The following is a 21247-nucleotide window of genomic DNA, read 5'->3' on the forward strand; positions in this document are numbered from 1 at the left end:
CGACAGGAGCAAGTGCTGAGACTGTGGCGGGGCAGGCGACAGGAGCAAGGTATGTGTGGGCAGAGGTGTGCCGACACCCGCGGGGTCCTGACCCGGAGAGGTGGCAGGGGCCGCCCGGAAGGCGCGATTTCAGCACCTCGGAAATGGTTCCTCCTTCTTCAGCTCTGGTCTCCCCAGCCCCACAGGGGAGGGAACAGAGGCTCCCACCTGTCTTGGGGCGGGGGGGGGGGGGGGGGGGGGAGGAGATTCTGGGAAGGGTTGCTCCCCGAAAGACTGGGATGAAGGCCTGGTGGGCGAGGCAGGAGAGGGGAAGTGAACGGGGTCCACTGCTCAGGGACCCCCTGACGTTGGGACTGCGCCACCAGCAGCCACCCACGCCCCGCCGCGCCCTGCCCCGTGCGTGCCTTCTCCCCTCCCCATGAAGGTGGCAGTTGGGACCCTGATTCCCACATTCAGTTTTTGATTATTCTTGAGCCTTTGCTCACTCAGATTCCCATACCTGAGCCCTGAAAATGGTCGAGGTTTGCTAGAAATAATATTTCTGATCGTACCTACCTTTACGCCGCCTGGGCTCTCGCCCACACGCACTTTCGCTTCTACCCGAGGCCTGAGCCAGTCCTCCCCAGGCCGAGCTCTGGAAGCTTCCCTGACCACCTTTTTCCGCGGCTGTGAACTGGCGGGTGGGAGGAATCCTGGCGCCCCGCCCCCAGCCCCCAGCCTCCAGCTTTGCATGGGTTGCCCGCTGAGAAGAAGGTGGAGGCGGTCTCGAGTCGCGACTAGAGTTGAAGAGGGAGCTTGCTTTCTCTTTCTCTCCGGGCTCTGCTGGAGTCTCCAGAGTGGCCTGGAGTGATCCCAGGGAATTGGGCTGGTAAAGGAGAAGGGGGGGGGGGGAGTTGGGGGAGAGAGAGAGAGAGAGAGAGAGAGAGAGAGAGAGAGAGAATCTTGATTGCACACAGCATCTTCAGCTGGAACGAGTGGGACAGATGTCATTTAGTCGCAGTCTAATGGGGACCATGTAAACAATGGTGCTTACTTGGGAAAGAAAGTCCTTTCTTCCCCACACCCGCAGGAAGTCTCTGTTTATTTGCCCACTAGTGTTTTTAATTTTTTTGTTAATGTACAGAAATAATACTACTTCTCTGGTTTGGAATACAGTATGAAGTCACTCCTCTTTTATTGTTCAAAGTGACATCAGTCTCTCTCTGCACTTGCACAAACTCTTTCTCTTGCCTTCCTCACACCCCCCTCAGCGTCCCTCATCCCACCCCGTTCATGGAGTGGATGCGGCAAAAGTAAGTTAACACTTGTGCCTATGCGAAACACAGTCTATTCTTTTTAAAAAATATATTTTATTGGTTATGCAATTACAGTTGTCTCATTTTTTTCTCTCCTTTATTCCCCTATGCCCTGCAACCTCCTCCCACCAGCATCTCCCTACCGTAATTCTTGTCCATGGGTCACACATATAAGTTCTTTGGCTTCTCCATTTCCCATATTATTTTTTAACTCCTCCTATTTTGTACCTAGCAATGATGCTTCTTATTCCCTGTGCCTTTCCCCCCAAACTCCCCCCCCCCCCGCCGCTGATAACCCTCGATGTGATCTCCATTTCTGTGATTCTGTTCCTGTTCTAGTTGTTTGCTTAGTTCATTTTTGGGTTTTTTTGTTTTTTTTTAGGTTTGGTTGTTAATAACTGTGACTTTGCTGTCTTTTTACTGTTCATAGTTTTGATCTTCTTCTTTTTCTTAGATGAGTCCCATAAACATTTCATATTATAAGGGCTTGGTGATGATGAACTCCTTTACCTTTACCTTATCTGGGGAGCACTTTATCTGCCCTTCCATTCTAAATGATAGCTTTGCTAGATAGAGCAATCTTGGATGTAGGTCCTTGCCTTTCATGACTTGGAATATTTCTTTCCAGCCTCTTCTTGCCTGCAAGGTCTCTTTTAAGAAATCAGCTGATAGTCTTATGGGAACTCCTTTGTAAGTAACTGTCTCTTTTTCCCTTGCTTTTAAGATTCTCTCCTTATCTTTCATCTTGGGTAATGTAATTATGATGTACTTTGGTGTGTGCTTCCTTGGGTCCAACTTCTTTGGGACTCTCTGAGCTTCCTGGACTTCCTGGAATCCTATTTCCTTAGTCAGATTGGGGAAGTCCTCCTTTATTATTTGTTCAAATAAGTTTTCAATTTCTTGCTCTTCCTCTTCTCCTTCTGGCACCCCTATGCTTTGGATGTTGGAATGTTTAAAGTTGTCCCAGATGTTTCTAAGCCACTCCTCATTTTTTTGAATTCTTGTTTCTTCATTCTGTTCTGGTTGAATATTTATTTCTTCCTTCTGGTCCAAACTGTTGATTTGAGTCCTGGTTTCCTTCCCTTCACTGTTGGTTCCCTGTGCATTTTCCTTTATTTCACTTTTCATAGCCTTTACTCTTTCCTCTATTTTGTGACTATACTACCATTTCGGTGAGCATCCTGATTACCAGTGTTTTGAACTGTACATCTGATAGGTTGGCTATCTCTCATCACTTAATTGTATTTTTCCTAGAGCTTTGATCTGTTTTTTCATTTGGACCATATTTTTCCCCTCCACACACCTGTTAGATAGTAAGGGGCGGAGCCTTAGGTGTTCCCCAGGGCGGGGCAAGCTGGGTTGCTGCACTGTGGTGCTGTATGTGGGGGAGGGATGCAAGAGGGAACAATGCCACTTGCTGGGCTCTCTGCCAGTTTTCAGTCACTTGCCCTACTACCCACAAGCAAATTGGGCCCTTCTGATGCTGATTTCCAGGTGGGCGGGTTTGTGTACGTTCTAGGACCCTGTGCGTCTCTCCAAGGACCTCTCCTGTGAGGCTGGGAGTTTCTCCTGCTGCTGCAACCCCCACAGTTTTTTTCAGTCAGAGGCTTTGAGGCTTTATTTCCCCATGCTTGAAGCCTGGGTTGCGTGGTCTTCTTACTCCCCAGTCATTCCTCCCATTTTATCTGCAAGCAAATGTAGGAAGTCTGGTCTGCCAGCTGCCGCCTCACCTCGAGTCCTCTCCACCCGGTTGCCCATCTGCGCACCTCCTACTGGCCTGGATGAATGTTTCTTCTTTAACCCCTTGGTTGTTGGAATTCCATACAGTTCAGTTTTCTGGAAGTTCTGGAAGTTATTTTTTGTTTTTAAATTTGTTGTCCTTTTGGTTGTGTGAGGAGGCATAGTATGTCTACCTATGCCTCTGTCTTGGCTGGAAGTCTGCTTGTTATCCAGAGTTTATTCTTATGTCATTATTAACTATTATATTATTTTCCACTTGCACAAGTGTAAACCAACTTTTGCCCCACCCTGTACTAGGGCCACATACTGTATCAGGGTCTAGGGACACAGAGCAAGACAGGCAAGGTCTCACTCTTATGGAGTTTTATACTAAGGGCAGTTGAGAGAAAATTAGAAAACAGACAGGAAAGGATATCCAATAGAAACAGCGTTATGGTGGAAATGAAGGACAGGAAGGAGTTTGGGTAAGGGTGTCTTTCTATGGCAGTGTCAGAGCGAGAGGATGCTCTTAGAAGACTCCCAACAGTGATTGGACTTAGGCTATGAAGAAGTCTCTTCCTCCTGCAGTTACAGTTCTGAGGTGTGAGTTTTAGGCTGATGTGGGCTATGCCTCCTGAGTCATGTAAGAGATGTCCAGAAGGTACCAGAGATGAGCCCAGGTGGGGTTGCTGGCTTGGCTGGAGCATCGTCCCTTGCACCACAATGTTGCAGCTTCAGTCCCCAGTCAGGGCACATACCTAGGTTGTGGGTTTGATGCTGGTTGTGGCACGTGCGGAGGGCGACTGATGAATGTTTCTCAATCGCATCAATGTTTCTCTCTTCTTTCCTCTCTGCAAAATCAATAATAGTAGTAATAATAGTAAAACATATCCTCAGGTAAGGATTAAAAAATTTTAAAAGAAAATTACAGAAGAGTATCTGGCCTTGGTGAATGTGTCCTCACTTCTGCCTGGTGTGGGCCCTTCCCAGTAGGAATTCTTGAAGGAGGGTCAGCACTCTGCCCTTCCAGCCTCTTCTGTCTCCTTCCTTCCAGGGAGGTTTCTCCCTGTGGCAGGCCGTTGCCTGTAGTTTGGTGTCTTGTTTTGGGGGCCATGAAGCTTTTATACTCAAATCACTGTATCTTAAAGCCTGAGAAGGTAGGCTGAGGCACACTCAAGGTGTTTGACAGTGGCACGGGTTCCTTTCTCGCACATCCTTTCTCTGCCGCACAGAAGTGTTCCCAGCAAGAATAATGAAATGAAATGGTTGCATTTTATGCTGGCCTTTACTAAACAAAAATAGTCCAACTGGTCAAGTGCCCTCCTTTGGACTCCTTAGAATATCTTTTTAGTCTTTTTTTTCTTTTTTTTTAAAAAATTTTATTTTAATCATTGTTCAAATACAGTTTTCTCCTTTTTACTCCCAGTCCAGCCCCCCCTACCCCTCCCCACTTCCCTCCCATTACCACTCTTCCCCTAGTTTTTGTCCATGTGTCCTCTAAATTTGTTCCTGTAAACCCTTCCCATTGTCCCCTGAAATTCCCTCTTCTCTCCCCTCCGGTCACCGTCAGCCTGTTCTCTATTTCAGTGTCTTTGGTTATATTTTGCTTGTTTGTTTGTTTTGTTGTTTAGGTTCCTGTCAAAGGTGAGATCATATGGTATTTGTCTCTCACTGACTGGCTTGTTTCGCTTAGCATAATGCTCTCCAGCTCCATCCACGCTGTTGCAAAGGGTAGGAGCTCCTTCTTTCTCTCTGCTGCATAGAATTCCATTGTGTAAATGTACCATAGTTTTTGATCCATTCATTTACTGATGGGCATCTAGGTTGCTTCCAGCATCTAGCTATTGTAAATTGTGCTGCTATGAACATCACGGTGCAAAGGGTCTTTTGTATTGGTGTTTTAGTGTTCTTAGGATAGAGTCCCAGCAGTGGAATTGCTGGGTCAAAAGGCAGATCCATTTTTAGTTTTCTGAGGAAGTTCCATACTGTTTTCCATAGTGGTTGCACCAGTCTGCAGTCCCACCAACAGTGCACTAGGGTTCCCTTTTCTCCACAACCTCTCCAACACTTGTTGTTTGTTGCTTTGTTTATGATGGCCATTCTGACTTGTGTGAAGTGGTATCTCATTGTGGTTTTAATTTGCATCTCTCTGATAGCTAGTGATATTGAACATCTTTTCATGTGTGTTTGGATTTTCTGTATGTCCTCCTTGGAGAAGTGCCTGTTTAAGTCCTTTGCCCATTTTTTTCTATTTCTTTTTTTTTATTTTATTTTTAATCATTATTCAAATACAGTTTTCTGTTTTTTACTCCCAGTCCAGCCCCCACCTCCAACCCCTCCCCACTTCCCTCCCATTACAACCCTTCCCCTAGTTTTTGACCATGTGTCCTTTAAGTTTGTTAAATTGGGAAATGTCCCCTGAAATTCCCTCTACTCTCCCCTGTGGTCACTGTCAGCCTGTCCTCTATTTCAATGTCTTTGGTTATATTTTGCTTGCTTCTTCGTTTTGTTGTTTAGATTCCTGCTAAAGGTGAGATCATATGGTATTTGTCTCTCACTGACTGGCTTGTTTCGCTTAGCATAATGCTCTCCAGCTCCATCCACGCTGTTGCAAAGGGTAGGAGCTCCTTCTTTCTTTCTGCTGCACAGAATTCCATTGTGTAAATGTACCATAGTTTTTTGATCCATTCATTTAGTGATGGGCACCTAGGTTGCTTCCAGCATCTAGCTATTGTAAATTGTGCTGCTATGAACATTGGGATGCATAGGTTCTTTTGAATTGGTGTTTTAGTATTCTTAGGATAGAGTCCCAGCAGTGGAATTGCTGGGTCAAAAGGCAGATCCATTTTTAGTTTTCTGAGGAAGTTCCATACTGTTTTCCATAGTGGTTGCACCAGTCTGCAGTCCCACCAACAGTGCACTAGGGACCCCTTTTCTCCACAACCTCTCTAACATTTGTTGTTTGTTGCTTTGTTTATGATGGCCACTCTGACTGGTGTGAAGTGGTATCTCATTGTGGTTTTAATTTGCTTCTCTCTGATAGCTAGTGATATTGAACATTGTTTCATGTGTCTTTGGATTTTCTGTGTGTCCTCCTTGGAGAAGTGTCTGTTTAAGTCCTTTGCCTATTTTTTAATTGGATTCCTTGTCTTCTTAGATTGGAGTTGTATAAGTTATTTATATATTTTGGAGATTAAACCCTTGTCTGAGATATCATTGGCAAATATGTTTTCCCATACAGTTGGTTCTCTTTTTATTTTGATACTGGTTTCTTTAGCTGTGCAGAAGCTTTTATTTTGATGAAGTCCCATTTGTTTGTTCTTTCCTTTATGTCCCATGCTCTAGGAAACATATCAGTAAAAACGTTTCTGCGTGAAATATCTGAGATTTTCTTACCTACGTTCTCCTCTAGGACTTTAATGGTGTCACGTTTTATATTTAAGTCTTTTATCCACCTTGAATTTATTTTTGTATATGGTGTAAGTTGGTGCTCGACTTTCATTTTTTTGCATGTAGCTGTCCAGTTCTCCCAACACCATTTGTTGAAGAGGCTATTTTTACTCCATTTTATGTTGCTTCCTCCTTTGTCAAATATTAACTGACCATAGAGACTTGGGATTATTTCTGGGCTCTCTGTTCTGTTCCATTGGTCCATGTGTATGTTTTTTTAGTCCTTCTTAATATGTTATTCTTTTTATTTCCATTACAGTTTTCGTGCAGCCTTATTTTTCTATTAGTTTCAGGTGGATGGCATAGTGGTTAGACAATCACGTACTTTATAAGACACTGCTCTCTAAAAGGTATGAGCTATCAACTGACAACACAGAAAAGGGCCTTTCTCATTCCCCACTTTCTTCAGCTGCATTTCTTTGTCCTTCAAGTCAGACACCACATGCTCAGTCCCAAGCAAGTGCTGGTCAGGCACCTTCTTTATGTGGTAGGTACGGGGCTGAACAAAACAGGCGAGTCTCCATTTTCATGGAACTTACCCTGTACGGGCAGGGTGGCACAGAAATGAGAGGCAAGTTAACACCCGATGGGAAAGGTGGCAGCAATGGGTGCTGGGGATGGGGCATGCCGGTGGGTGTGGGGGTTCAGGGTGCTCTTAAATAGAGTGTGACTGAAAGCCTCTTGTGCCACCGGGGTGATACGGCAGGGACCTATCGCAAGTGAACCTGCCTCACACAAGTCTGGTGGGGAGAATGTTCAAGGTCAGATGAACAACCAGCACAAAGCCCCAAGGTCGCATGTTTGGGAACAGCAGGGAGGCTGATGTGATGAAGCAAGGCGGAGAAGGGGTGGGGGAGGAGGCCAGGGAGGCATCCAGAGCCCGGATTGGGTGGGGTCTTGGACTACTACAAAGCCTGGGAAGCCCTTAGGGACTTTGGACTAATGAGTGGTATCATCTGCCCTTTGTTTGAGACTCTGGGAGAAGGTTGGAAGCAGGGAGACCAAAGTCCAGAAAAGAGCCGATGATCAGTTCAATCTGGAAAAATCAGGAAAGGCTTGGCATGGAGGTGACGTTTAAGTGGTGCGGTGAAGAGTGGGAAGAATGTTCAAGGCGGGCAGGGGGAGGGGGATTCAGGGAAGGGCAGGCTGACATTCTGGGGATCTGGAGCTAAGGTGGCAGGCACAAGGTGGGGTCCCCGACTGGGAAAAGCACCCACAATTACAGGCTACACATTCTCCTCAAGCCCACATGAAACATTTATAAAAACTTTATTGGGCCGAGAAGTAAATCTCAGCCAATGACAAATACAGATTTTACACAAATGTTCTCTGCCCACAGTGCAGTGACGCTGGAAATCGATAACAAGGTAGCCAGTCTCCCGATACATTTTTGAATTTGATAATCACTTCTCTTACTTTATGGTCCAGCAGAAGTAAGAGCTGGGATTAGAACATATTGAAAACTGATCAACAAGGAGAGTGCAGGAAACAGCAACAGTGGGAAGATGCCAGTTCTTCTCAAACTACGCATAAATTCAATCAATGGCACTCAAAATTTCATCAGGATTTCCTCAAGGAAGTGGCAACTGATTTTAAAAGCCCTCTAGGAGATTAGAAAGCCAAGACAAGCGAGAGAATTTTGAACAACAGCAAGGGAAGAGTAGTGAGACATTTTTGAACAACAGCAAGGGGTTGGCACCCACTTGATTGGGTAAATGAGACCGACTTTAAGGTCATTCTGATGAAGTCACATTGGTTTCAGTGATGAAAACACTGTGGCTCAGGAAGAGACCAAGAGTCCGACGGGCACAACAGAGAAGTTGGGGACAGACTCAGGGACACGTGGGTGCTTGGCATCTGACGGAGGGACTGTTCAGTGGGACGGTGCTGGGACACTGGACTCTTCGGAGGTTCTGACTTAGTTAAGAATGCTGATTTTTAACCAAAGGAAACCGACTCTCAAACTTGCTGTTCATGGGAACCACCTGGAAGTTGTTGAGTTACTGATGCTGATTCAGCAGGTCTGGGAGAGGTCTGCGATTCTGCAGTTCTTACAGGAGCCCAGCTGCTGGCAGTATTGCTAATTGGTGACTCGAATTTGGAGTAGCAACAGCTTAAATTGTAAGAATAGTAGGTGTTTCTTTGACAGAGAGGTGGCTCCAGGGTAGCTCAGTGATGTCATCAGAGATCCTGTTATCTTCTGCTCTGCCCTCCTTTGGCTTGAATGGCTCACACCTGACTTTTTGTTATCTTATTTGTTACCTCATTGCCCCATGATGGCCTCTGCAATTCCAGACATCACATTTAAATTCCATGCAAAAAGAAAGGGAGGAGGCATGACAACTGGAGCTCTCGCTGAAGTCTGTCCCTAGCATCAAGAGCACAACAGTATTTATAGAAGGCCCAAGGAAATGTCCCCTCAACTGTCACCAACTAGATGTGGGTCGCATGGACACTCCTGTTTGGAAGATTGGCTGGGAGATAGAGCATATGCGTTTCCTGGTGTTGCTGTAACGCATCACCACAATGTAGTCATGAAAACCCTCCCCGAATTTATTATTTTACAGTTCTGGGGGTCAGAATTCCTAACACGGAGTTGTAGAACAGGACTGTGATCCTTCTGGGGGCTCCATGGAGGAACCCGTGTCCTTGGCTTTTCCAGCTTGTAGAGTCGACCTCCATCACCAAAGCCAGCAGAGTAGCCTTTTCAAATCTCTCCTTCTCCGACCCCCCAGAGCTCTGCTCTCACACTCCTTTCTCTTACTCCAACTTCCCTGCCTCCCTTTTTAAGGCCTCTCATGATATACTTATGTGGAGCCCAGCTAGCTGATCCGAGATTCTCTGTCCATCAGAGGAGACCAATCACATTAGTGAAGTCCCTTTTACTACTAAAGGTGATGAAGTCACAGATTCTGGGATTTGCACATGGACACCCGGTGTTTGGGTGCTGGGGGTATTATTCTGTCACGGAGAGTGTCTAGATTTCTCCCAGCATGGAAATGGGGGTAAGGTGAGTAGAGAAGAGGGTTGTTGGTTTAGTGAGTCCACAGTGACATTCTACCAGTATGGGCTTATTTCACAAATGAGCACAATCCTGGCAAACAGCGTTTCTTGTTCCGGTCGAGTCTGAGTCTAGGACTTCAGTAGCCTAAATCCTCAGGGGAAAAACTTGAGTCAAAAAGAGAATGCACTTTGCCCTGGCCAGCGTGGCTCGGTTGGTTGGAGCATCGTCGTATAAACTGAAAGGCTGTAGGTTTGATTCCAGGTCAAGGCACATGCCTAGGTTGTGGGTTCAACCCCTGGTCAGGGCGCCTATGGGAGGCAACTAGTTGATGTTTCTCTCTCACATCCATGTTTTTCTCTTTCCCTTCTCTCTCTCTCAAATAAAAAAAGCAATGAAAAAAATGTCCTTGTGTGAGGGTTAAAAAAAAGAGAGCTAGAGAGAGAGCACACACTCTTTCTTGCAGTTCCTCTGTTCACCGGGCTTGTCAGTGGAACCCCGACGTGCTGTCCTTTGTCCCCACAGGTGCAGCAGGAGTCTGTATCCAGAGGAAGCTTCTGAGCAGGAGCAGGGCTGCTCCCCGGGGGAACTGAGGCTTCTCCTTCTAGGGAAGAAGGGCGCAGGGAAAAGCGCCACAGGAAACACCATTCTGGGCAGAGATGTGTTTGTGTCCAAATTCAGTGCACGGATGGTGACAGAAACATGCCAGAGAGAGAGTGGGGACGTGATGGGCGAGAAGGTGGTGGTCATCGACACCCCCGACCTCTTCTCCGCAGCTTGTGCCGAAGACAAGCGACGCAACGTGAAATGCTGCCTGGAGCTCTCAGCCCCCAGCCTCCATGCCCTGCTTCTGGTGATCCCCATTGGCTACTGCACAGAGGAGGACAGACAGGCCATCGAGGGCATCAGGAAGGTGTTTGGAGAGGGAGCCAGGAAGCACACCATTATCATCTTCACTAGGAAGGACGATCTGGGGAATGTCTCCATGCAGGATTACCTTGACCAAAACAGCTCGGTCCGAGAGTTGGTTGAAGCCCATGGAAGCCGATACTGGGCTTTCAACAACAAGGTGGGGGAGGAGCTGGGGGAGGCCGAGCGGGCCATCCAGGTGATGGGGCTCCTCTACCTGGTCAAGTGTTTGGTGGAGGCGAATGGAGGACCCTATCATGTGAACTGCAGAAATGAAGGTGGCGGATTCCAGGTGAGAATTCCCGTTAAGGTCTCCCAGGGTCTCCCTGTGGTTAGAGCTGGTGGGAAGAATCTGGGCCCAGACAAGGAAGCAGTTTCATAGGTTTTATTTCAGGGGCTATTTATCCGTAATCTGATATGATGAGGCACCAGATGGGAGGTCACTTGGAATATTAGCCTTTGGACAAATCATTTATTGGTAAATTAATGGATACATCAGTGTCCTTGTCGGACTTTACCTCTCATATTTCTGGCTACAAATGACTCATTAGACACCCCTGGCTTCAGTAGGACTGTCTTCTTCTTGTCCCCTCAGCCTCCCTGCCCCCTGTCCCCTTCTGGCCACTCTGGAAGTAGCCGAGTCCTCCTATAATGAGCTCTAAAAGTTGGCATCCACCCAGCTTGGTTCTAGTCTGTCTTCTGGTGATGCCACATTGTGCAGCTTTGAGGTCCATCTATTGCCAACAGTTTCCAAAATAGTTGCTCTAGTCCAGCCTCTCCTCTGAGTTCTGAGTCCTTTATCCAATTGCTACTTGACATCTCCACTGGGCTCTCTTATAGGACCTCAGACTTCACCTGTCTAAACTCCTTGTTTCCCCCTCTTGTTTTTTTAAGTCTTATTTATTTTTAGAGAGACAGGAAGGGAAGGAGGGAAACATCAATGTGTGAGAGAAATATTGATGGGTTGCCAGCTGGGGACCTGGCCTACAATCCAGGCATGTGCCCTGACCAGGAATCAAACCAGCAACCTTTCGGTTCTCAGGCCAGTACTCAATCTACTAAGCCACGCTAGCCAGGGCTAGTTTTCCCTCTTAAATCAGTGAGACTTCTGTTTTCCTCTCAACTTGGTGAATGGTTGTGCTGCTCACCACGCTCTTCCAACCCAAACCTGGGAGGTGGCTGTGATCCCCCAAGCCAATACCTGCTGTCTGAGACATCCTCAAGTCTGTGTGATCATGCACCTGGAACCCAGCTGCTTGGCTCCATGCCCACGGCCATCACCTGGTCCCAGCCAGCCTCTTCTCTCCCCTATACTGGTGTACAAATAGTCTGCTGACGACTTTCCCCTCATTCATTCTTACACCCCTATCCACTTCACACACAACAGCTAGAGTGACAGCTCATGGCAAGGGTGTCCAACCCATGGCCCAAGGGCTGCATGTGGCCCAGGATGGCTGTGAATGCGGCCCAACACAACATTGTACATTTACTTAAAACATTGTGAGATTTTCTCGTGATCATGTGTCACAAATGTCACATAAAATAAATGTATGTTTGCTCACCCTATTTGAGTGCATGTGTGTGTTGCACGTGGGTCACCGGCCAGCAGTGACCATGGAACGCTGTGGATGGCTCGCCGAAAAACACGCGAGAGAAAAAAACATGCACAGAGACAAGACTAGTTTCTGTGGGGAAGTAGGGACGAAATGGCCACACCCCTAGTGGGGGGTGCCCCAATTTTCCATCCATAGCTGCTTTTATTGGGCTCATTTTGCATAATAATTCAGGTAAAGTACAGTACTTATCAGGGGGAAGTAAGGAACTATAGAAAACAAGGAACTCTGCTGGTCTATTGAGTGGGGGTCAAAGAGCTGTAAGACTTTGAGGAACCAACTTCCTCCTTGGACCCCTCTCATTCAACTGAGAGCATTCTAAACAAAGAAGGTTTCACAGTAATTTACATGTTCTTTCTTAGGCCTCATCACCCAGGGAATCTGCCCCTTTCAGCAGAGAGCTGCACCACCCTGTCATTGTTTCAGGCTTAGCACGGGAACTAAGGCAATAAGGAGATTTTCTCCCAGATGACGAGAACTCAGGCTATGTCAAAGCCGAGGAGCGAGGGTCCGTCACCCTCTTTTGCTGCAGCCCCCCAAGTCCTTCTTTTGGGGGGCCTCCCAAAGTGATCGTGCCTGGCTTAGGTCGTTCCCCCCGTGGGGAATCTTACCCGTCTTTGGCTAACCGACCAAGCTTTTTGGGGTTCAGCAGCAGAAGCAGCATTCCTGCCAGGGAGATAAGCTTTTGTCTCCTTGCTGGCTTATGGTTCCAAGGGCGTTCCCTTAGCCTTAGCCTAGGCGGGGGTTTCAGCTTCTGATACTAGTCAGGGCAGTTCCCAACATGCGTGCCCGATCATGGCTTATTCCCGTCATTACTATTTGGCAGCATGTATGTTTGTGAGCAATTGATTTCAAGAATGAAACATAGTAATTGTAAGATTAGAACCAAAATATCTGATGAGCACCCTGAGAGCTTCCTGAGAATTGCAACCACTTCTATCAAACCAGATACTGATGCTCCAGTTTCTCAAATACAGTGTCAAGCATCCCGCTGGTTTTATGTTGTCCTCTTTTGTTGTACTGTAATAATAACATATTAAAAAACAATGACATTCTATTGCTTAGATACGTACGTTTTCTATATTAGTGATCAAAAACTTGGGACTTGCTCAGTGATTTTAAAAGATTATCAAAAGGGCTGCTGCATAATCAGGGTTATTATGTGAGGACTTTTTTGCTTATCTGTGGTGGTGGAGCTCACGAAAATTATGTACAGACCTTTTTTTTTGCTCATCAGTGTTAGTCAGTGTTTGTGTATTTAATGTGTGACCCAAGACAACTCTTCTTCAGTGTAGCTCAGGGACATGAAAAGGTTGGACATCCTGGTTTCTGTGACTGAAAAACTTGAATGAAAAATGTATTCATAGCCAAGGAATGCAAGCTTTTGCTTCTGGGGAGCTTACACTTCAACTGGAGTGACGTGCACCGAAGAGAAGATTTGAGATCTGCATTCATCATCTGTCCTCCTCATTTTCTAGGGCTGTGTGAAAGAAGGCACATTGCAGAAGGCGGATGATCCACATGGTAAGATGATCTTTAAAAAATGTTAAGCTCATATCTGTATTATTTTAAAGATTTCATTTATTTTTAGAGAGAGGGGAAGGGAGGGAGAAAGAAAGGGAGAGAAACATCAGTGCGAGGTTGCCTCTGGTATGTCCCCTCCTGGGGACCTAGCCCACAACCCAGGCATGTGCCCTGACTGGGAATCGAACCGGTGACCCTTTGGTTCACAGACTGGTGTTCAATTCACTGAGCCACACCAGCCAGAGTTCGGCTGCTTTCTTTAAATGCCATGTTCACCCCCCTCCCAGACTTGCTGTGCAGATAAGGTCTGGAGGGCCAGTCCACATGGTGCTCTGGGTGACACAGACCCAGTGACTATCCTTGGGGTTGCTGATGCTGCCATTTCTCAGTATGTAGTTTTGGCATTGACCTTGGGTCACAGGAGAAATGGTGCAAACAGGGCACATATGGAGAGACAGTTTGGGGGCACAGGTTTTTACTGAAACTTGTTGAGGTAGAATTTACATAGAGTAAAATGCACAAATCTTAAGTATATACTCAGGGCCTTTGTACACATCTACACACCTGCACAGCCATCTGGAAGGTGTCCAGCCTTTTAGCATCTCTGGGCCACAGTGGAAGAAGAAGAGTTGTCTTGGGCCACCACACATTAAATACATTACTACACAACATCACAAAAACATCTCATAATGTGTTAAGTAAATTTATGGTGTTGTGATGGGCCACATTCATAGCCACCCTGGGCCCCATGCGGCCTGTGGGCCACAGGTTAGACTCCCCTAGTAGAGTCGTGGAACATTTCCATCAGCTCTTCAGACTCCTACCAGCATCGGGTAATCAGGTCTGTTCTTGAACTTCGTATAGTGTGCTCATATAGCATGTAGTTTTGCATCCAGCATCTTTTACTTAGTGTGTTCTGGAGATTCAGACAAGTTGCATATCTGTAGGTCACTATTTGTCTTTAAGTTCTGAGTTGTATTGTATTTACTGAGTCTATCACTCAGGGTCATTGTAAACACACATTCTCCCTGGTCCTGCCTCAGCCCAGGGACTGCATGGCCAGTACTTACCTTTGGTTGCAAAATGAGAGGAAGCATAAGGAACAAGGTCAGTGAAGGCCAAGTTCATCTTCCTGGGCCATCTCAAGCCCTTGACGGAGCTGTGAATCTGTTCCCAGTCCCTTCCGTGGCTTTCATGTGAGCGGGCAGCTTCTGACCAGGACAAGGGTTGCAAGGGTCTCAGCACTGACACCATTCTGTATAAACACTGAAAGGGAAGGGAAACCACCACACGGCCCCCATCCCTGTGCCCAGCTGCAAGAGGAGACTCAGAATCTGTCCTTTCATCCCACAGGCCCAGGGCAGCGGTTGCCGTTGGCCGAGGCGTCTGAGATGAACCACAGGCCATCAGAACTAAAGGTCCTGCTCATTGGGAAGCGTGGTGTTGGGAAAAGTACAGCCGGAAACAGCCTGGTGGGGAGGCACGTCTTCGAGACCAAGTTCAGCGACCTCCCAGTAACCACGAAGTTTGAGTCTGAGAGCAGAATGTGGAGAAAAAGGAAAATTATGATCATTGATGGTCCAGACTTGTCATTTTCAGAGGAACTGATATCAGATCTTCGGAAACAAACCCCGGAGGGCCCCCACGCCTTCCTGCTGGTGACCCCCCTGGGCTCCTTTGCTGCGAGAGATAAGAAGCTGCTGGACACCGTCCAAAGCAGTTTTGCAGATGAAGTCACTAAGTACATGGCCGTTCTCCTCACCAGGGAAGAAGATCTAGGGGGTCAGGAAGTAGAGACGTTTTTGAAGAGCAATGCAGACCTCCGTGAGCTCATCCAGAAATGTGGGGGCCGATCCAGCGTCTTCAACTACAGGGCCACAGGAGAGGAGGAGCAGAGCCAGGTGGACAAGCTGCTGCAGAAGCTTGTGGACATGGCAGAGCAGAACGGAGACCAGCCCTGCAGCTTCGGAAAGGAAGGTAAGCTGAGTCAGAGAGCAGTTTCTATGCTCTTTCAAAAAGTGCATGTGGGCTCTCCAGGCAAAGTCAGAGAGACACGACCAGGACACACATTGTATGGCCCTTTACTATCCACGTCTTCACAGCACACAGGACAGTGCCAGTGGGCACTGTCACTAGAACCACGAGGTGCTTTTGGATGCCAATGAAAGGCCAATTAAGTTGAAAGTGGTTGTAGTGAGAAGTGACTTTTAGCACTGTCCACCTGGAGATGGCACGAGTGGTCGCTTTTTCACGAAAAGTAATGCTGTGAAGTAGTTTCTCAACTACATCCCGGAGACTGTGCTACAGTCAGCATGAGTGGGCAGTGGGGACACTCAGTCACAGCAGGAACAGAAGACAGAGATGAGGTGAGTAGACTAGACCCACGTGAGTTGGTGAAGACTAACAGAGCACACACAGGGTGCCAGGGAGTCAAGGAAGGTGCTAGAAAACAGAGCAGATGGAGAGAGAGGAGCAGTAGCATGTCTGTGGGTGAGCACTAGGCAGGGACTGTGGTCCGAGTCCTGCTTGTAGCTTGTGTGTGTCTGGAAGAAGCCATCCCTGTGCTTGGGGCTGGCCCTGCCAGGTGGGAGGTGGCCCTGATGCCCTGGAGCATCCTTGGCAGCAGTGTGTGGCAGGGCTTTGAAGAGGGGACCTGAATCCACCCAGGGTCATGGCTCTCTCCTGCTTTCCTCCGACAGAGGCCCTGACCATCGTCCTGGTGGGGCGGAGCGGGACCGGGAAGAGTGCCACTGGGAACACCATCCTCGGGAGGTCCATCTTCCTCTCTCGGCTGCAAGCCCAGCCAGTCACCAAGACATGCCAGAAGGGCAAGAGGAAAGGGGCTGAGTGGGACATCGTGGTGGTGGACACTCCCGGGCTCTGCCCGACGTCCCGTGATCCATTCCAGCTGGAGATGGTCCGCCCCTACGTGCCCACCAGTGGAGGGAATACGGTTTCTGGTCCTGGTGCTGCAGCTGGGACGGGTCATTCACGAGGACGAGGAGGTGGTGAAGATGCTGGAGACCCACTTCGGAAAGGATGTCACGAAACGCATGATTGTGCTTTTCACCCGGAAGGAAGACCTGGGGGACGAGGCCATTACCTATTACTGTGCCAACACAGATGACAGAGCTGTGAAGGGGATCATTAGAAAGTGTGGGGTGGGGCGAGTCTGTGCTTTAACAACAATGAAACTGGCCAGGCCAGGGAAGACCAAGTGGCAGTCCTTTTGAAAATGGCCAGTGAGCTGATAGGTAACCATAAAGAGGGCTTGGATTTTGTTTTACGTGGGGAACAACAACCAAAAAAACTCCAAAGGTGCCTGGCCCTTCAAAGGCTATTAGGACTCTAAGGAGTTTAAAGACTGGTGGTGAAAGCTGGGTGAAATACCTTTGGTCTCCTAGTTAGTGGCCTGCTCAGGGTGGGGGGTGAGGGTGGGGGAGGGGAGGGCTGGTGGGTGGGAAGAAGGTTCCTGATGTCAGGAGCTGAGGGTCAGTGCCTCTTACCATGCGATGTGTCAGCTCTCTGTAGGTAAATGCACTGTCAGGCTGGGGCAGGCAGTAGGGATTAGAAAGGAGCAAGGAGAAATAAGGAAGGGAAAGGCTTCGGAGGTGAGGCTGGTATTCAGTGAGAATCAAGTCACCAGGTTCCTCTTCCTTGTGTAGGTAGATTGGAGTCGGGACAGACTCCAGGATCAAGGCCAAGGCCAAGGTCAAGGCCAGCCTGTGGCCACAACACACATGGTTGGTTACACAGGAACCAGGGCTTCCAGATATGGGAGTACAAGGCAATGACCCAGCTAAGCCCTGGGTGTGGCAGGAGGAGGAGCTGGGCTCCTGGGTGGCCTGCTGCCTGCTGGGTCTGCTGGCTCCTAAGCTTCCCTTTCCTCCCGAGGTGGCTGTTCCTCGTGCTGTCTCCTTTTGAATGCTGAGTGCACAGTGACCCAGTCACCCCCTCTTTGTTGTCCCTGAGGGTGTGAAGACAACTCTGGGAGGTCTGAACACACTGTACTGTGAGGTCATCACATGGAGTGAACAGACTAGAACAAACTCAGAAGCGCAGTAAAACTGCCAAGGTTAGCCCATCTGGCAAAGCTTTAAGATTCTAAATATAATTCTAGATTTCTTCTAGCAAAACATATTGAAAACTCCTTTTCACTGTTGAGTCTCTCTCCTTTAGAGGGCTTGGTATTAGGTTAAACCTCAGATGGTTCACATGGTAATGGCTTGACACTCTAGGGGCTTCAGTGTCCCATGTCTGGGGGCCGGCCGGCCAAGACAGGTGTGGTGCCAGTGGTCCCAGCCTCCTTCTTGTGTTGCCTCCGCACTTCCGGCTGCCTCTCCGTCCCAGGTGGTGAGTGATGTCCTACTCAGCTGTGTGCAGAATCAGCTGAGAGCTGCCTGCTGAGGGTGCTGTGTGAGATGAGACCTATGGGATGTTCTCCCAGCAGCTGAAAGGTCCAGGCGGCTCCAATATTAACCACTTCATAATGCTTTGGGTCAGGATCTGTGTCCTTTGGTTTTTTCTTTTAAAATTATTTATTTTTTAGAGAAAGGGGAGGGAAGGAGAAACAAAGAGAAACATCAATATGTGGTTGCCTCTCTTACACCCCTACTAGGGACCTGGCCTGTAACCCAGTCATGTGCCCTGACTGGGAATCAAACCAAGGACCCTTTGGTTCTCAGGCCAATGCTCAATCCACTGAGCCACACCAGCAGGGGCACTTCCTAGTCCTTGTTTTTAGAAAGTTCAGCTTACCTTAACATCATGTGCTCATATAGCAAGCAGTTATGCATCATCCGCTTCTTTTACTTAGCATGTTCTGGAGATCCAGCCGAGTTACGTATCTGTAGTCGCGACTTTCTTTTAAATTGTGAGTTGTATTCTGTTCTACTGAGTCTATCACTCAGGGTCATGGTAAACACACATTCTCCCTGGTCCTGCCTCAGCCTCAGGACTGCATGGCCAGTACTTACCTTTGGTTGCAAAATGAGAGGAAGCATAAGGAACAAGGTCAGTGAAGGCCAGTTTCATCTTCCTGGGCCATCTCAAGCCCTTGACGGAGCTGTGAATCTGTTCCCAGCCCCTTCCGTGGCTTTCATGTGGCGGGCAGCTTCTGACCAGGACAAGGGTTGCAAGGGTCTCAGCACTGACACCATTCTGTATAAGCACTGACAGGGAAGGAAACCACCATACTGCCCCAACCCTGTGCCCAGCTGCAAGAGGAAGACTCAGAATCTGTCCTTTCATCCCACAGGCCCAGGGCAGCAGTTGCCATTGCCGCGGGGTCTGAGATGAACCACAGGCCGTCAGAACTAAAGTCCTGCTCATTGGGAAGCGTGGTGTGGGAAAAGTACAGCCGGAGGAACAGCCTGGTGGGGAGGCACGTCTTCGAGACCCAAGTTCAGCGACCTCCCAGTAACCACGAAGTTTGAGTCTGAGAGCAGAATGTGGAGAAGAGGAAGGAAAATTACTGATCATGATGGTCCGACTTGTCATTTCAGAGAACTGATATCAGATCTTCGGAAACAAACCCGGAGGGCCCCCACGCCTTCCTGCTGGTGACCCCCCTGGGCTCCTTTGCTGCGAGAGATAAGAAGCTGCTGGACACCGTCCAAAGCAGTTTTGCAGATGAAGTCACTAAGTACATGGCCGTTCTCCTCACCAGGAAAGAAGATCTAGGGGGTCAGGAAGTAGAGACGTTTTTGAAGAGCAATGCAGACCTCCGTGAGCTCATCCAGAAATGTGGGGGCCGATCCAGCGTCTTCAACTACAGGGCCACAGGAGGAGGAGGAGAGCAGAGCCAGGTGGACGAGCTGCTGCAGAGGCTTGTGGACATGGCAGAGCAGAACGGAGAGACCAGCCTGCAGCTTCGGAAAGGAAGGTAAGCCGAGTCAGAGAGCAGTTTCTATGCTCTTTCAAAAGTGCATGTGGCTCTCCAGGCAAAGTCAGAGAGACGCCACCAGGACACACATCATATCACCCCTGTGACCCACCTGTGGGAAAATTACCGTCCACCTTTTCACAGCACCACAGCGACAGTGCCAGTGGGCACTGTCACTAGAACCACGAGGTGCTTTGGATGCCCAATGAAAGGCCAATAAGTTGAAAGTGGTTGTAGTGAGAAGTGACTTTTAGCACTGTCCACCTGGAGATGGCACGAGTGGTAGCTTTTTCACGAAAGTAATGCTGTGAAGTAGTTTCTCAACTACATCCCGGAGAATGTGCTACAGTCAGCATGAGTGGGCAGGGGGACACTCAGTCACAGCAGGAACAGAAGACAGAGATGAGGTGAGTAGACTAGCCCACGTGAGTTGGTGAAGACTAACAGAGCACACACAGGGTGCCAGGGAGTCAAGGAAGGTGCTAGAAAACAGAGCAGATGGAGAGGGAGGAGCAGGTAGCAGTGTGTCCATTGAGTGAGCATTGGGCAGGGACTGCGGTCTCCAAGTCCTGCTGTAGCTTGTGTGTGTCTGAAGAAGCCATCCACTGTGCTTGGGCTGGCCCTGCCAGGTGGGGAGGTGGGCCCTGATGCCCTGGAGCATCCTTGGCAAGCAGTGTGTGGCAGGGCTTTGAAGAGGGGACCTGAATCCACCCAGGGTCATGGCTCTCTCCTGCTTTCCTCCGACAGAGGCCCTGACCATCGTCCTGGTGGGGCGGAGCGGGACCGGGAAGAGTGCCACTGGGAACACCATCCTCGGGAGGTCCATCTTCCTCTCTCGGCTGCAAGCCCAGCCGGTCACCAAGACATGCCAGAAGGGCAAGAGGAAAGGGGCTGAGTGGGACATCGTGGTGGTGGACACTCCCGGGCTCTGCCCGACGTCCCGTGATCCATTCCAGCTGGAGATGGTCCGCCCCTACGTGCCCACCAGTGGAGGGAATACGGTTCTGGTCCTGGTGCTGCAGCTGGGACGGGTCATTCACGAGGACGAGGAGGTGGTGAAGATGCTGGAGACCCACTTCGGAAAGGATGTCACGAAACACATGATTGTGCTTTTCACCCGGAAGGAAGACCTGGGGGACGAGGCCATTACCTATTACTGTGCCAACACAGATGACAGAGCTGTGAAGGGGATCATTAGAAAGTGTGGGGTGGGGCGAGTCTGTGCTTTTAACAACAATGAAACTGGCCAGGCCAGGGAAGACCAAGTGGCAGTCCTTTTGAAAATGGCCAGTGAGCTGATAGGTAACCATAAAGAGGGCTTGGATTTTGTTTTACGTGGGGAACAACAACGAAAAAACTCCAAAGGTTCTGGATCTTCAAATAGCCATTCGAACTGTAAGGAGTTTAAAGACTGGTGGTGAAAGCTGGGTGAAATACCTTTGGTCTCCTAGTTAGTGGCCTGCTCAGGGTGGGGGTGAGGGTGGGGGAGGGGAGGGCTGGTGGGTGGGAAGAAGGTTCCTGATGTCAGGAGCTGAGGGTCAGTGCCTCTTACCATGATGCGTCAGCTCTCTGTAGGTAAATGCACTGTCAGGCTGGGGCAGGCAGTAGGGATTAGAAAGGAGCAAGGAGAAATAAGGAAGGGGAAGGCTTTGGAGGTGAGGCTGGTATTCAGTCTGAATCAAGTCACCAGGCTCCTCTTCCTTGTGTAGGTAGATTGGAGTCGGGACGAGACCAGGACACCAGGCCAAGGCCAAGGCCAAGCCAAGGCCAGCCTGTGGGAACACACAAGGTTGGTTACACAGGAACCAGGGCTTCCAGATACGGGAGCACAAGACAATGACCAGCTAAGCCC

General features: G+C 48.8%; 4 protein-coding genes and 1 pseudogene across 4 annotated transcripts in view; all 5 read left to right on the forward strand.

Moving 5' to 3' along the window:
- The window catches only part of LOC114507421 (GTPase IMAP family member 8), a 772814-nt gene extending 755982 nt beyond the window's left edge, over positions 1–16832 (forward strand). Inside the window, 3 exon segments of the mRNA XM_036011021.1 lie at positions 14865–15488; positions 16211–16406; positions 16408–16832. Of these exon segments, the coding sequence (XP_035866914.1) occupies positions 14865–15488; positions 16211–16406; positions 16408–16744 (1157 nt within the window). The 3' untranslated portion in view covers positions 16745–16832.
- The window catches only part of LOC114507465 (GTPase IMAP family member 4-like), a 658105-nt gene that overhangs the window by 578976 nt on the left and 57882 nt on the right, over positions 1–21247 (forward strand). The gene's annotated exons all lie outside the window — the stretch shown is intronic.
- The window catches only part of LOC114507468 (GTPase IMAP family member 7-like), a 265099-nt gene that overhangs the window by 133137 nt on the left and 110715 nt on the right, over positions 1–21247 (forward strand). The window lies entirely within an intron of this gene.
- LOC114507466 overlaps positions 1–21247 on the forward strand; it is a 199746-nt pseudogene that overhangs the window by 94039 nt on the left and 84460 nt on the right.
- LOC114507464 (GTPase IMAP family member 8-like) overlaps positions 20102–21247 on the forward strand; it is a 20591-nt gene continuing 19445 nt past the window's right edge. The window contains exon 1 of the mRNA XM_036011022.1: positions 20102–20697. Coding sequence (XP_035866915.1) covers positions 20115–20697 — 583 coding nt within the window. The 5' untranslated portion in view covers positions 20102–20114. The remainder of the gene's footprint in view (positions 20698–21247) is intronic.

The sequence above is a fragment of the Phyllostomus discolor genome, chromosome 10 (genome assembly GCF_004126475.2).
Source record: "Phyllostomus discolor isolate MPI-MPIP mPhyDis1 chromosome 10, mPhyDis1.pri.v3, whole genome shotgun sequence".
Lineage (NCBI taxonomy): Eukaryota > Metazoa > Chordata > Mammalia > Chiroptera > Phyllostomidae > Phyllostomus > Phyllostomus discolor.